Raw genomic sequence first — 17,486 nt, forward strand, 5'->3', positions numbered from 1 at the left:
ATATGTAATGCATAAATTGTTTATTTTGTTTTACATTGTGTATTTGAACCCTGTAAGGCCCACTGTTGTAATATTACAACGTCAGTTTTAGCTCCACTAAAATAAACCTTTACTTGTTGTTTAGCCTTTAAGATCACATTTACACAAATAGTAGGTCCTATTGTTCAGTCCTGTGATGTTGTTGGGTGGTATATTTAGTAAATAGGTCTGTTTAATTGTCCATAACCTTAACCTGCACACTTGCTTCAAGGGACCTTTTTTATATAGATTAAAGGTGCACTCCTTTTAAAGTCTTTGGATACATTCAACCATAAGTGTTTTGCGAAGTACACTTCACAGGGTTTTTCACGTGAGATTTCATTCCAAACGCAGAATACATGTTCAGTGTGACGGGCCACAAACAGCATCGTGAGGAGACCACTGCCGCTTCAATATAGTATATCTTTTGACTGGTTAATTAAGTTAAATTATTATTATTATTTGAAATAATAAATGATTTGAAGGACTTCTCCATGTGAAACTTGAATAGTATACAACTGCATGTGTTCTCACTGGAACGCTCTCTCCTTGGATTGAGAAAAGCACCCAACACGTTAAAACACATTTATTATGACAGCTTAGGTCACAAAGGTAATTAAGGCCTCTCTTGTACATGACCAATTTACCATTAAAGCATTTACTTTATTCTTCATCTTTAAACATTAGAAAATAGAAAATAACATGTGACCCTGGAGCACAGTCTTAAGTCGCTGGGGTATATTTGTAATGCCCAAAAATACACTGGGTCAAAATTATAGATTTTTCTTTTATTAAGGATATTAAGTAAAGATCATGTTCCATGAATAGATTTTGTAAATTTCCTACCATAAATATTAATTCATATTAATAATTTTGAAAACTTGACACTTAAGACACTTAAGGTTTTGTGGTGCAGGGTCACATATTGTATGAAACCTTTAGCTGAGGAAAAAGGTACTTCATATCTGGATGTTTATGGGATGTTTCTGATTAGAGCTTGGGTTTGAACAACCCACACAGAAGTAAACTCCTCACCTCACCGCGGGGGTCTCACCAGTGATCTTACAAGGTTAAATAAAGAACTGGGGCCGGTTGCACACTGGTCATAATTTTTTTTATATTCAGTTATGAAAAGGTAGGCTGGTTTTATTTGTATTGGAAAAGTAAGACTGATAACCACTTGTCAACTGCTAGTTAGTCTTGTATCGTATTTTCATGAAGGGGTCATGTGACGTTGCTAAAAAAGAACATTATTTTGTGTATTTGATGTAATGAAATGTGTTTATACAGTTTAAAAAACACATTGATTTCTTGTAAACAATTCCTAATTAATGTCATAAATGTGATCACCAGTCATCATCCAAATTCTTTCATTTAGAACAGCGAGCTGCAAGAACAGCTTACATTTCCAAAAACCTGCAGTACTCAAACAAGAAAAAGTGTGTACATTTGCTCAGATCCTGACTTGACGCTAAGCACTTTTCCACGTCGAAGCCATAAATTCCACGTTTTCATAAATAGGAGCGTTGACGTAGATTTAAATGTATACACACTATAATCTGAGCGTACACACACTTTATAAATGAGGCCCCTGGTCTTTGTTCATCATATCTGGTCTGTGGGTTTAACTGTAAATTCCCCTACAATAGGGAATATGAAAACTGTCACTTCATATTGACTATAGGCTCAACCGACTGCCTTGAAAACAGATGATAGCAGGTGGCTGCAGTCAGGGTAGGAGTAAAATAAAGACTTTTAAATTTAGACAAAATATCACATGATATCAGAAAAAATAAATCAATAAACTATACTCAATGGAGAGCAACTGTGCACGATTGTGGTGTGTGGTACAGCCCTGCTGTTTTCTGGCCTACAAAAGTTTCTCTTTCTTTCTTTCTTTCTTTCTTTCTTTCTTTCTTTCTTTTTCTTTCTTTCTTTCTTTCTTTCTTTCTTTCTTTCTTTCTTTTTCCTGGAAAAATGAAAAGAAAAAAAAAATAATAACAGTTTGAATCATACATCAGATATTTATCTAAATATTAAAAGAAGATCCAATTATCAATTATAGCAAATCAAAACTATGCATATACCACCCATGGCATGGCATTTTAGGGGAATTTACAGTTATAACCCAAGGACCAGATATGATGAATGAAGATCAGGAGTCAGAGTTGCGTTCAATTAAAGAAAAATTTACTGAAGAACATGGTTTGCAGTTTCATCAGCAGAAGTCAGCTTCAGTACTCTCGATGGAGCTCGTAGGCAGCGCATACAATTCAAAATCACCAACAATTATACTCTTGCCAGAGGATACTAATTGTGTCAATGTGCTGACAAGTCTCTCCAAAGACGTATATCTGATATATCTGTCTGAGCTTCTCCCTGTACAGACAGATACTAACACACATACGCAGAGAACTTATCAGAATTTCAAGGCTGCCTAGCCATAGCTACAATTTTATCAGTATGGTTTGTTACACACACACTATTCAAGTCTCATCTTAGAGAGTAGAAATATAGCATAAAGCAGAATTCTTTAATATCTCATAAGCGCACATAAGGTTACACATTCCATAACTTGATTAATAGTCAAACAAGATAGTCAACTGAAGGGTGAGTAAATGATTACAGAATTTACATTTTTGGCTGAACTATCCTTTAAGTAAAAGTATTATCTTGCATACTCTAATATACTTAATGTATTTAGCAAGGGCGTAGGTTTCCTTTTGACATCGGTGGGGACATAAACCCAAGTACCCGCAACTCCTCCCGCACCAAACACCCAATAATTTCCGCTTTTCTGATTTGACCACAGTTTCATGTCACTTAAAGTCTTCATTTACAGGTTATGTTTGCCAACATATTCATAACTCCTTAATAGGTTTTTTTTTTTTAGTATGTTTAACAGTCAATAATTAAAGAATTTATATTTTATGAACCAACAACATCAGCATCAGAGTCTTTATCACGCATCACTTCATTTTAATCGAATTGGACCCAAGATGATTCTTTCTGAAAGAATACTCTGCTGTTGCTGTAGTAACTAACACAACTTTCATGCGCATCTGATTGACATAAACCGCACGCTATTATTACAGTTTTTTTATTTATTTATTTTTTATGGATATTTCAGCTAACAATTTGATTTTTAACATTCAGTTGAACAACTTGAAGTTAAAGTTAAAGATTGTCCGCGGTGATGCTGTTCTAAATCCTGCTGCACCACAGAGTGCCACTTACATTTTTTTTTTTTTTTTTTTTACCATAAAGTCACATAATATTTGTCCCAAATTATTGTTAATGTTGGTAATGACTTTATCCTAGCCTGGAAGATTGTGTATCTTTCCGCCCAACCTTTTTCTGTCAGTATGTTTTATATAGGGAGCTAATAATAGCCATAGATTGCACTTTCTCTTTGTTTGCTCTGTTTTGTTAAACACCGTACTTCAAACTCATCGATGCAACTCTGTTCATTCCTGAAGTGAACTTCTATATTAACTGTTTTGGACTGCTGTCTTGAATTGGGTGCAACACCTGTGAGTTGCTCTAAAGGCGGCACTGTGCTTCTTGTCCGGTGAGTGACTACATTCCGCCCATTGAAAAAAATAAAAAAATAAATACACGTCCTTGAAAGTGCGAAATTACAAAACATATACATATATTTAATTTATTTTTTTATTTTTTTGTTTTTTTCAAAATTATCGCTAGGGACAGTTTGGCAGTCGCTGGATATTGGTAGGGACACGTATATATTTTTTTTCTATAAATTATGATTTTCTTTTCTAGTTAAATTTGCATTGATAGATTATTATACTCAGAACTCAAGCAAACCAAAAATAAGTAGATCCCTATCATTTAGACTTCACTGAAGGCTATCTCATCCTCACTCTCATGATACAGAAGAGCCAGCTCTGCACTCTCCTATTGGCCTTTCCGTAAAATATTGCTGTACTCATTTTCTGAAAATAAGAAATAATTATTTATACATAAATACTACTACTACAGTAAACACTTTAAATAATTAACTGCAAACACATTATTGTTACTAGCTATAAAAAAAATTCCATCAGAGAAATACATAACTGCAATTCAACTGTGGTGCAGCGTTGCCATATAGAAACATTTATATTTTCTTTTTAAAGTAAAACTATGTTAGACAAAGTTGAATTGTGAATATAAATTACATAGTTTACCTAGAAATGCCGCAAAAAAACACGTGAGAGTGACTAAGAAAAAAAGATTTGGACGACATTCAAATGCCATGTGACTTAAAAACTGCACATCATTGTCTACCTTAAAGCCTGCCCTTTCAATTCCCATAGAGCAATAGATTATTATTATTACTTTTTTTTTTTTTTTTTTTTTTTTTTTTAAGAACAGTGAAATTAGTATAAATTAAAGGCAATATAGCAACTCCATACCATAAAGCCTTAAGCTTAGAAAACATTTTACACTGAAATCATATTAACCACTTAGACTATTTTATGTAATTCAAGCTTTTATAGACTGACGTTTATCGGTCAAAGCAGTAACGCAAAATTGTTAGTAAACAAACATGATTATATTTGTGGTCAAACGCAAACAGGGTATTTCACTGCAAGAATAACAATGAAAAAAGGTTGTGAATTGCGAACTTGAAACATTCAATATGAATACTAATTTTCCATAAATTCACACATCTGATATTGATGAAAGTTACAAAAGCTCTTTAAGGGATGAGATGGGTGGCTCTTAAAAGAGCCTTTGGGTCTCGGAGAGTCGGAGCGGAGCTCTACTTGGAGCTGGTGTACTTGGTGACGGCCTTGGTGCCCTCAGACACGGCGTGTTTGGCCAGCTCTCCGGGCAGCAGCAGACGCACGGCGGTCTGGATCTCTCTCGATGTGATGGTGGAGCGCTTGTTGTAGTGAGCGAGACGAGACGACTCACCGGCGATGCGCTCGAAGATGTCGTTGACGAAAGAGTTCATGATCCCCATCGCCTTAGAAGAGATTCCGGTGTCAGGATGAACCTGCTTCAGCACTTTGTACACGTAGATAGCGTAGCTCTCCTTCCTGGACTTTCTGCGCTTCTTTCCTCCTTTAGCGGCGGTCTTAGTGACGGCCTTCTTGGAGCCCTTCTTAGGCGCGGACTTCGCTGGTTCAGGCATGTTTTCTCTCGATCTGTAGAACAAATCAGAATATGTTCAAGAGCATGTACTGGGCATTTATTGAATGCTCATGCTAATTTAAGAGGGCTGGCTGCTGTTCCCTGATTGTGTCTTTTCGCACAATGAATGAAAGAAACATATTTCATTGGTTAGAAATCGGCGGCTAGAAAGACACATCAGCCAATCACAGGCTTCTAAATTTGAACGCTTCCCGTCGCCTCCCACACGCGCTTCTTTGTCTGACTTTCCCGCTCAAGATGTCTTTGTGATAAACACACAAATATTAAGAAAGAAGAAAAATAAACTATTTTCATTGTTTTGCACATTAAATTAACACGGCTTTCATTTAATATTAACCCGTTTAATCCCATTTTTTTTTCAAGAAAAACAATTTAAAATTTATATAAGACAAAAACACCTCTATGTCCATTCAATTAAACTGTATTTGTATAGTACTTTTCACGATACAAATCGTTGCAAAGCTTTACATAAAATTTGGTTTCTACAATATATTTAGTAGTAGCTTATCAGTGGTGACTGTCAGTTAATGTACAAATGGCAGACATGTATGGAAAAATTAATTAAAGACTTAATCAAACATACGATGAACACTATTAATAGCAATTATTATATGTTGCTATCAAATTTATAGCAAAATTTGGTAGTTCTGTATGTTGTTTCAGGGTTATCATCATCTCTTCTCAGGTGTTCTGGATCCAGACTGAAGCTCCGTGGCAAAACAGAGAAACAAATAGAAACATAATTAGCGTAGCTGCTGTTCCAACCAAGTACAATTGCTTTGTTTAACCCAAGCTAAAGAATAATAATGTGCATTTGATCAGATATAACTGCAGTGCAAGATTATGAGATGCATTATTTGAATGCTTGGCCAAAGAGATGTGTTTTTAATCTAGATTTAAACAGTGTCTGAACCCCGAACATTATCAGGAAGGCTATTCCAGAGTTTGGGAGCCAAATGTGAAAAAGCTCTACCTCCTTTAGTGGACTTTGCTATCCTAGGTACTACCAAAAGTCCAGAGATTTGTGACCTTAGGGACCGTGATGGATTGTAGAGTGGTAGAAGACTAGTTAGGTATGCAGGAGCTAAACCATTAAGGGCCTTGTAGGTAAGTAATAATATCTTGTAACTGATACGGAACTTAATAGGTAGCCAGTGGAGAGACTGTAGAATTGGGGTAATATGATAATTTTTCGTAACCGCTGCATTTTGGACTACCTGTATCTTGTTTATTGAGGATGCAGGACAACCAGCTAGTAGTGCATTACAATAGTCCAGTCTAGAGTTCATGAACGCATGAACTAGCTTTTCTGCATCAGAAACAGGTAATATATTTCGTAGCTTGGCAATGTTTCTAAGAAAGAAGAATGCTGTTTTTGTAACATGGGAAATATGGTTTTCAAAAGACAAGTTGCTGTCTAATATAACACCCAGATTTTTGACTGTAGAGGAAGTAACAAATTGTAAACTAAGAGATTCTGTGTAAGTTTTTTTTTTTTTTTTTTTTTTTTTTTTTTTTTTTTTTTTTTGGTCCAATAAATAATATTTATGTCTTATCCAAATTTAATAGGAGAAAATTATTGGTCATCCAATCTTTTACATTTTTAACACACTCTGTTAGCTTAGATAAGTTAGAAGTTTCATCTGGTCTTGTTGAGACTGTATCATCAGTATAACAGTGGAAACTAATCCTGTATTTTTTAATAATGTTACCAAGGGGCAACATGTATATTGAAAATAGCAGAGGATCTAGGACAGATTCTTGTGGCACTCCATACTTGGTGATAAATGAGATGACTCCCTGTTTAAATAAACAATGTGGTAGCGATCGGATCTAAACCATCTTAAAGCCTGCCCTTGGATACCTGTATAGTTTTGTAATCTATCTATGAATATTTCATGATCTATGGTGTCGAACGCAGCACTAAGATCAAGTAAAACTAGCAATGAGATGCAGCCTTGATCTGAAGCAAGAAGCAAGTCATTTGTAATTTTAACAAGTGCAGTTTCTGTGCTATGATGGGGCCTGAAGCCCGACTGAAATACTTCATAGAGATCTTTTTTTTTTTTTTTTGTAGGAAGGAGCACAATTGAGCAGACACAACTTTTTCTAAAATTTTAGACATAAATGGAAGATTTGAAATGGGTCTGTTCACTAGGATCTAGTTGTGGTTTCTTAATAGGAGGATTAATAACCGCCAGCTTGAATGGTTTTAGGACGTGACCTAAAGATAATGACGAGTTAATAATATTGAGAAGTGGTTCTTCTGCTACAGTTATCAACCCTTTCAGTAATTTAGTGGGTACATGATCTAATAAACATGTTGTTGGTTTAGATGCAGTGATAAGTTTATTTAACTCTTCCTGTCCTATAGTTGTAAAGCAGTGCAGTTTATCTGTGGGTGCGATGGATAAAACTGAAGTATTAGATGCTGTAGAATCTACATTTGCTGTTGTATTTCTGATGTTATCTATTTTATCATTGAATAAATTCATAAAGGCATTACTATTTATCTGTGAGGGAATATTTAGATTGGGTGGCGTCTAGTCATTCGTTAATCTAGCCACTGTGCTAAATAACAACCTTGGATTGTTTTGGTTTGTGGATATGCTCGGCCCTGACAGTTTTTAGAGCCTGTCTATAGCTGGACATACTGTTTTTCCATGCAATTCTAAAAACTTCTAAGTTAGTTTTTTTTTTCCCATTTGCGCTGAAGATTACGAGTTTCTTTCTTGAGAGAATGGGTATTACTGTTATACCATGGCACAGTATGTTTTTCTCTAACCTTTTTATGTTTGATTGAGGCAACAGCTTCTAATGTATAAGAGAAGATAGTGTCCATGTTGCTAGTCATTTTGTCTAGTTTGTGTGTATTTATGGGTACACAGACCAGTTGAGATAAATCAGGCAGGTTATTTCGATATCTATATCGGTAAGATTGATTCCATGCGATAAAATTAAATCTACCGTATGATTAAAATGATGAGTGGGCCCGGTGACGTTTCACTTGACTCCAAAAGAGTTTATTAGGTCAGTAAAGTTCTAATGCATTATTTGTATTATCAACATGAATGTTAAAATCTTAGACTATTAGTGCTTAATCAACGGTAACCAACAGGTCTGAGAGGAAATCTGCAAATTCTTTTAGAATATCTGTATATGGCCCTGGTGGTCTATACACAGTAGAGCAAGAGATACTATAGATTTATTTTGCATATCTGACAGTGTAACATTAAGCAGAAGTATTTCGAATGAGTTAAACCTGTATCCTGTTTTTATCAATCAATTCTGTTTATTCCAGTCCTTACAGACAACTTTTCACAAAAAATAAATGAATAAATAAATTCTGAAAAAGCCTACCCTTTATACATATTTAACCAATGCACATACATTTTTTCACTAGATTTGATCATACAAGATAAACAAGTTACAAAATACATTTCCCAAAATGTATGTTTAATTACAAACATACAGTCGAGGCCAAAAATATTGGCCCCCTTGGTAAATACGATCAAAAAAGGCTCTAAAAATGTATCTGCATTGTTAATCCTTTTGGTCTTTTATTTAAAAAAATCACAAAAATGCATCCTTTCATTGGATAATAAGAATTTAAAATGCAGGGGAAATATCATTATGAAATGAATGTTTTTCTCAAATACTCGTTGGTCACAATTATTGGCACCCCTATAAATTCTTATGAGTAAAATATCTCTGAAGTATATTCCCATTCATATTCACAATTTTGAGCACTCCAGCGTGATTATAAACATTAAAGTGAAGTGAAAGTGACAAAGTGACATGACATTCAGCCAAGTATGGTGACCCATACTCAGAATTCGTGCTCTGCATTTAACCCATCCGAAGTGCACACACACAGAGCAGTGAACACACACACACACTGTGAACACACACACCCGGAGCAGTGGGCAGCCATTTTAGCGCCCGGGGAGCAGCTGGGGGGTTCAGTGCCTTGCTCAAGGGCACCTAAGTCATGGTATTGAGGGTGGAGAGAGCGCTGTACATTCACTCCCCCCCACCCACAATTCCTGCCGGCCCGAGACTCGAACTCACAACCCTTCGATTGGGAGTCCGACTCTCTAACCATTAGGCCACGACTTCCAGCTCTGGCTTCCTGTTTCACAGAAATATAAAGAGGAGGGAAAACAAAGCCCACATTCCCTTAATCATCCATCACAATGAGAAAAACCCAAGAATATATTTCTGATGTGCAGCAAAAGATAATTGAGCTTCACAAATTGGTGAAGTGGCTTTAAGAAAAGAGCTAGAGCAGTGAAAATTCCCATTTCCACCATCAGGGCAATAATTAAGAATTTCCAACCAACAGAAAATTTTACAAAACTGCCTGGAAGAGGACGTGTGTCTATATCGTCCTAATGTGCAGTGAGAAGGAGAGTTTGAGTAGCTAAAGACTCTCCAAGGGTCACAGCTGGAGAATTGCAGAAAATAGTTGAGTCTCTGGTTCAGAAAACCTTTAAAAAAAAAGTCAAACAGAACCTACATCAACACATGATGTTTGGGAGGGTTACAAGAAAAATTCTCCTAGCTCATTCAAAAACAAACTAAAGCATATTCAGTTATCAGACACGACTGGAACTTTAAATGGGAATGGCTTCTATGATCAGATGAAACTAAAAAATTAGCTTTGTAGCAGCAAACACTCAAGATGGGTTTGGTGAACACAGAGGAAAAAAGTACCCCATGTGTACAATGAAATATACTGCTGTATTTTTTATGTTGTGGGCCTATATTTCTGCTGGAGGTCCTGGACATCTTGTTTAGATTCATGGCATCATGGATTCTATCAAATACCAACAGATAAAAAATCAGTAAGTGACTGACTCTGTTAGAAATCTTATAATGGACCATGTTTGGATCTTCCAAGTGTACAATAACCCAAACACAAACCTCAAAAACAACACAGAAATGGGTCACTGAGCTCAAAACCAAGCTTCTGCTATAGCCATTCCAGTCCTCTGACCTGAACCCTACGGAAACTGAGAGGAGTGAACTGAAGAGAAGCACCAACATGGAGCTGGGAATCTAAAGGGTCTGGAGGGATTCTGGATGAAGGAATGGTCTCTGATCTCTTGTCAGGTGTTCTCTAACCTCATCAGGCATTATAGGAGAACATTTAGACCTGTTAAACTGGCAAATTGAGGTTTCAAAAAGTATTGAATAAAAGGGGGCTATTAATTATGGCCAATGTGTATTAGAGAAAAGGTAAACATTTATTTCATAATGATATTTCCCCCCCATTTTAAATTCTTATTATCCAATGAAAGGATACATTTTTGTGATTTTTTTTAAAATAAAAGACCAAAAGGATTAACAATGCAGATTAATTTTCACAGCCTTTTTTTGATCATATAATAAATAAAATGTATTGATAAATAAGTCATATAATTATTTAACACCATGTTTTTTATACATTTTCTTACATTTGCAAAGTGAATTAATTGTAATTCCATATCACAATTATTCCATAGATTTACCCCTTTGACAGATATACACCTATTTTTAGCATTAGTTTTCTTGGGTAACATTGAGAATATCACTGTATATTGACCAGTCTGACGGAGCTCATGCTTATAACAGTAGTTTGGTGGAGTAGACTCGTTTAGACCAATATAATCATTTGGTTTTAGCCAGATTTCAGTCAAGCATAGTACATCAGAACTATTATCTGTGATCATTTCATTTACAATAACTGCTTTTTGTGCCATTGCTCTAATGTTTAGGAGCCAAAACTTTAAAAATTGTTTTAGGTCATTTAGGTTTTTTTTTATTTATTTTTTTTTCTCTATAGCCTACATTACATTTATATTTGACCTCACTATTTGGGGAACAGACACAGTCTTTACATATCGGACAGAGCAAGTATTTAAGTAAGGTTTACTAGTCTCATATAACTTGAGTTACTATTTTTAACAGTAGGTTCAGATTATGTATGCGTGTAAAATGATTAGTTACCCAAATATTATGAAATGCACTCTTTTTGAAAATGTGGGTGGCTCTTAAAAGAGCCTTTGGGGTGTTCTTGAGAACAGTGATGTGTTTATCCTCCGAAGCCGTACAGAGTGCGTCCCTGTCGTTTCAGCGCGTACACGACGTCCATGGCGGTGACGGTCTTTCTCTTGGCGTGCTCGGTGTAGGTCACAGCATCGCGGATCACGTTCTCCAGGAACACCTTCAGCACACCGCGGGTCTCCTCGTAGATCAGACCGGAGATACGCTTGACTCCACCGCGGCGAGCGAGACGACGGATGGCGGGTTTGGTGATGCCCTGGATGTTATCCCGCAGAACCTTGCGATGACGCTTAGCGCCTCCTTTCCCGAGTCCTTTACCGCCTTTACCTCTTCCAGACATTGTTACAGACCTTCAAGATTCTTCGTTGTACAACAGAAGATATGAAAGCAGAAGATGCGAGAGAAGAGCTTTACAGTAGTCTACAGGACCTAGTTGAAACACCCGAAGACGGAGCTCTCTCTCTCTCTCTCTCTCTCTCTCTCTCTCTCTCTCTCTCTCTCTCTCTCTCTCTCTGTCTCTCTCTCTCTCTCTCTCTCTCAATTCAATTCAATTCAATATTTCTTTATTGGCATGAATGTAAATGATAAAATCCACAATATTGCCAAAGCTTAGTGTACATATATAGAAAAATAATAATAATATAACAATAATAATAATTAAATGAACATCACAGTAATGGAACTGAATATTATAACATCTTAGAATATTAAACTATATATATATATATATATAATATATAATATATATATATATATATATATATATATATATATATATATATATATATATAATATATATTTTTTTTTTTCCTGTAAAGTTGGGCATTTTAACATTGGGAGTCTATGGGATTGACTCCCTTTTGCAGCCAGCCTCAAGCGGCCAGTCGATGAATTGCAGTTTTAGTCACTTCCTCATTAGCTTTACGAGAGAGAGCGCGAGGTTGCCGCTCGGGTCAGACCAACACACGTTCACATGCTCGCTCGCTCTCTCTCTCTCGCTCTCTCTCTCTCGCTCTCTCTCTCTCTCTCTCTCCTTTTTTTTTTAAATGGAGATGGTGTGTTAAGGAAGCACTGGTTACAGTGCATGATAATGGGGGGTTGGTTTTTAATTGGTAATTTTGGTAATGCTGTTATTTATTTATTTAAAAAGAGGAAATGTGTGTAATGTGATTGCGATGTAATAATGTATATCCACAAGGTTTTTTTTTTTTTTTTTTTAACTATGGTGAATAAAAAGGGGTGTAAAAGTCAAAGTCTCTTTCTCTCTCTCTCTACTGTACAAAGGTGTGCGCCCAGCTAACACACGTGACTGAACCGGGCCATATTCGTCGCTATGACGTACCAAATAATGCTCCAGCGACGTAGTTGGGTCAATGAATAGGCTTTTTTCTTCTTTGATAAATTTCCACACTGAGCTCAGGTTGAAGCTCTTAATTTTGAAATCTCAAGTGCACCAGATAGACAATTGTAAAACTTTAAATTATATTATTTTTATTTATTTATTTGTTTATTTATTATTATTATTATTTTTTTTTTTTGCAAGGCCTTGCCCCCAGATCCCCAGACAGACCGAGGGTCCATTTTTCCATAATCTCACATTCCTGCGGGAAAAAACACTGTGATGTGGTTGTGTATGATTTAGGAATAGAGAAGAGCCTTTACACTGCTCAAATTCAGGCCGAATTTGACCAGGGTCAAATTAAAAAAAAAACAAAACAAAAACTTTTTTTAAATATCCAGGATCTTGGGAGGTGAAATCCAGCGCTGTGGATACCTATCTCTCCTCCTAAACCTTTAGTCGTGTGGGGGTCCAGGACAGCTGTGTTTAAAACTAAAGTATCAGATGCATTTGTGAATGAAATGTCACAAGCACAAAAAATAATGCATGTGGAAAAACTACATTAACACCAATAAAGAGCAAATTACACAATTTACAGGCCTGTGGCTTGAGGGGGAAAGCTGGAAAAGTGATAAGTTATCTGTTTATTAGTTTAATGCCACACTGTGTTATAAGGGGGAATGGTAATAGCCTAGATAAGAGTTTTTGATTCTATTAAAAAAGTGTTAAAGGGATTAGTCAGGTCAAAAAAACCACGCCTCGATTGTACATCGGATTGTCACATTTGTGAACAGAAGCACATTAAAAAAAAAAAAAAAAAAAAAAAGTAAAAATAAATACTAATAATAATAATAATAATAATAAAAATACAATCAATATTTTACTTGAATATTGCAGCTCATTTAGCCTAAATTTAATCAAGCGCATTTCCAGAAAGAAAAATGGATCAAAATATAATAAAAAAAATTTAACTGCAGTCTGTCAAATAATTGTTTTAAAACAAACACAGACAACAGACATACGAAGAAAAAAAAAAGAGAAACGCAAAGTATGCATATATCTGATTATGAGACTACAACAACAACAACAACAACAACCAATAATAATAAATAAATAAACAAAAATAATAAATAAATGTAATGGGTTACCAGTTACTCTCTTTAAAACTTAATATGTAGTGTAACTCAATAGCTTTATTAAAGTAATTTATTTACATTTGATTGCTTTTTGATTACTTTTTCTACATTTCTAACAAATGTTTTCAACTGTTAATCATTTTAAAAATTTAAAGCATACAAGGTTAACACTTTACCGTAAGCACAGTCCCAAAATAAATGATTGATTGTTTCTTCAGACTGAAGGAAGGAGTAAATGAGGGAAATGCTATTGTTAAATTTAGCAAGTTTGTAATTTACCAGATAGTAATTATGGATCGTTTTGATAGAGACTTCAACAACTTTATTAGCCTATATACAAAGATTTTCTTTATTATTTTATCGAAGAAGCCCAAACTCTTCCCTTTCTGTATCACTAAATGTTATCCCAAAAACTCACACAAGCAGGTAAAGAAATCTGAGATCTATTAATAACTGAATGAATGTCTTTGATTGATGTGCTATTGAGAAGACTTTGGTCAACAAATAAGTTTAAAGACCTTTATATATATAATATTATTGTTCCAAATAAAATAGCTATGTAAAGAAAAAAAGTATAATTATATATAGCATATAATTGACCAACTTATTAAATCCTTTATAAAAACTAGATAAAGTCAAAGGTATTTTAGAGATGTCAAAGTTGCAGTGCAAAATAAATAAATAAATAAATAAATAAATAAATAAATAAATAAATAAATAAATAAATAAAAATGTAAACCTCCAGCTGAATTAATCTGGAACATGATGTGGGATTGTTTAAAAATGTCTTCATCCGTTTAACTTTAAAGAATTATTAAGAGTGGAGAAGAGTTTTCTTCATCATGGAGCTGTCTAACGTCACCATGTGAACGTTCTATAATGTAACATTCCATAAATCACAAAGATATAGTTTTGGGTAACTTTTGATTGGTGTTGACTGTCTCTTCATCAGAAACTAAATGTGTTTGTAAATATCTGCTTAGGTGTAAATGTTTTGAAAGTGCTGTACATATGGATATTGATGCCCCATCAACAGACATAAAGCATGTACCCCTACTTCCAGGAAGCATGGCAAAACCCTCCCAAAGAAAATGTAATTTTCATATTACTAATAAGTAAATTTTGTTGACATATATATATAACTACATAATCATGAAGGCCTCTAGAATCATCCAAACAAAACAAATCTTAGATCAGGAGATCTATAGTTTTTTGTATACTTAGTCAAAGTGCGGTGGGCAAATGACTTGTAAGTACATATCATCACGGGGAAATGGGGTATACTGTGTTAAACAGGTCTTAATAAATCAAGGTTATTGGTCTTGTTTCTGCCTTTTGCTTTCATAATATCCCACCTAAAACATACACTTAACCCTTTAACTGACATCTCTGCTGTACAGTAGACCTTAATATAATAGGGAATGAATCTGTCAAAAGGAGGAGATGAGAGCACAATCTTTCCACGGCTCTACTGCCCCTCTTCTGTGTCTGCCTTTGTCCATGAGGGGTGGAGATCTCCAGTTTTCAAGTGACAGCAGCAGTTTATAAACTTCAGGCAGTCACACAAGACGAAGAATGGAAAGATAAAGAGCTAACCCATTGAATTAATTGATGTAGATTATCTTTTTCTCCCTTTTATGACATTATGTCTCGTATAGGGCAAAATATTGAGGCCCCCTCATCCAGTTTGGATGTGTTTCATTCTAATTGGTCATGGACCCTAATTAATTTTTATGACTAGTAGCTTATGATTCCATTGTAATGCTGAAATTAGACAAGTAATGAATTTACATTTACATTATTATATGAAATCACCTATTACAGTCAGCCATTGAATACTATGGGCCTAAAAAAACAATGTGTAATTTTCTCTCAGGTATACCATTTTTATTATATAGATGTAATATTTTCTTCATTTTATTTATTTTTATTTATTTTCATTTAACTAACATACTTCTAAGAATGAAAATATGTTCATATTCAATAATAAGTAAATAAATAAATAAACAAACAATCATGAGTGTAGCCTAATACAATTTTCAAGAAAATAAACTAAAACCTAAATGATTGATGAAAATTTTTATATATGACACTATTAACATGGCTATATGCATGAAACCATTCAGAAAAATTTGGGCACAAATGGGTCAACATCTCTTTGTACTGTCTGACAAGGTTCTAGTAACTAAACACATATTTGTACAAAATACTTTGCACTATACACATTCATCTACTTAATTCATCCCACAATTTCTGCACTTGTACTAGTCTTTCTTCACAATAAAAAGTTATGTATTTTCCAGAGTAAATCATTCTGTGTTCTTCTTCTCCGTTTTCTGTTTACATGTCTTATACAAACTATGATAAATTTGCTTAATTTTTTGTTATATTGTAAAATATAACTCATTACAATAAACATAAAACCAAAAATAAGTAAGACCACCATTTGAGGCCATCTTTAAATATAAAAACAAAAATAATCATAATCAGTATTTCCTCGAAAACCTAGAACAGTTCCTAGTTTTGTTGCTTAATAGTATTTCAAAATATTAATTTGATTTGACTCGACAGGTGTCATAAGCAGCTCCATAGAGCCTATTTTTTTTTGTTTTTTTTTTGTTAACCCAATTATTTGTTTAAACCTCTTCATTTTTGCTGTGTGCTATTTAAATTAATTCAAACCTCTTGTTACGGTCTTCCTCCATCAAACGGTTTAGCGCAGCAGATTCCCCCCCAAAGTTTTTTGTTCAACTTATCTCTGTTCTTTACATAAACCAGACTATTGCGTCCACTCATACCTTGAGGACCCACAAAGCCTTACTTTTTTACCCATATTACATGAACTGTATTCACTCCTTGTCTTCACACACCAACCTTTCTTTATGTGAGGGTGCTGCTCTCTGTATAATTTGGTTAGTGACTTTAGCCAATTAGTCACTGTTCTCTGGCCGTCAAGTCTAAAATATTTTACCTTTACATTTGAATAACAAAGTGTTAACTTCGTTAAAATTTAGACCCTCAGTTGAATTTTGCCTTGGATTTTAAAACCCATTATGGGGACGGCAATCTTAACATTTCACAAATCCAATCATTTTAACAATATTAATCCAGAGAGTGATCCTATACCCTCAGCATCATAAAGGCCAAAAGAAGTCATTATCTTACCCGTTAGCACACAGAGCGGGATAACCAATCCACTTACAGCTCGTCCCATAGTTCAGTATTCTCTTTTCACTTAGATCTCACTCAGAATTTAGCGGAATCTGTTCAAATTCTCACTACTGACCCATCTGTAATGATAACCAACACTCATTTCAGAGGTTAGTGACACTAATACAATACACAACAGAAACGGACATTGTCTCCCCAAATATCCTCACCAACACGCACATACTAAACACATCAATATTTAACACGCTCATTTCAAGGTTTTTACCTTTGGTTGTTACATCTAAAGATTTATAAACTTAACTTTTTTCTGTAAGTGTTACCTACACTGTAAAAAAAAAAAAGTTTTTTCCACAGAAATATACTGTATTATTTTACAGATATTTTTCAGTTTTTTAAAATTACGTGTAAATGTCATTGAAAACTACATAAAAAAAACTTTTATTAAAAACATTCACCATAAAATAAAAGTAATAATCTTTAAAAATTTAGATAATGAGGAAATTATAGGCTTTTTTTACAGGATTATTCTTTTGTTTAATTTGGCTTTTGAATGTTTAAATTACATTAAATTCTATGTAAAAAGACAAGAAAATTCACATATTTAAAATTAA

The 17,486-nt window shown here is 34.5% G+C and overlaps 2 protein-coding genes across 2 annotated transcripts; both read right to left on the minus strand.

The window, feature by feature from the left end:
• Window positions 1-4,781: 4,781 nt before the first annotated feature.
• Window positions 4,782-5,199, minus strand: LOC109103762 (histone H2B). The gene has a single exon (XM_019117103.2). The coding sequence runs from the start codon at window positions 5,159-5,161 to the stop codon at window positions 4,787-4,789; it is 375 nt and encodes a 124-aa protein (XP_018972648.1). The 5' UTR covers window positions 5,162-5,199; the 3' UTR covers window positions 4,782-4,786.
• A 6,014-nt stretch (window positions 5,200-11,213) lies between these two features.
• Window positions 11,214-11,617, minus strand: LOC109077200 (histone H4). The gene has a single exon (XM_019092802.2). It carries the CDS (start codon window positions 11,567-11,569, stop codon window positions 11,258-11,260), a length of 312 nt encoding a protein of 103 aa, XP_018948347.1. The 5' UTR covers window positions 11,570-11,617; the 3' UTR covers window positions 11,214-11,257.
• Window positions 11,618-17,486: the final 5,869 nt, after the last annotated feature.

Source organism: Cyprinus carpio, chromosome B25, assembly GCF_018340385.1.
Source record: "Cyprinus carpio isolate SPL01 chromosome B25, ASM1834038v1, whole genome shotgun sequence".
Lineage (NCBI taxonomy): Eukaryota > Metazoa > Chordata > Actinopteri > Cypriniformes > Cyprinidae > Cyprinus > Cyprinus carpio.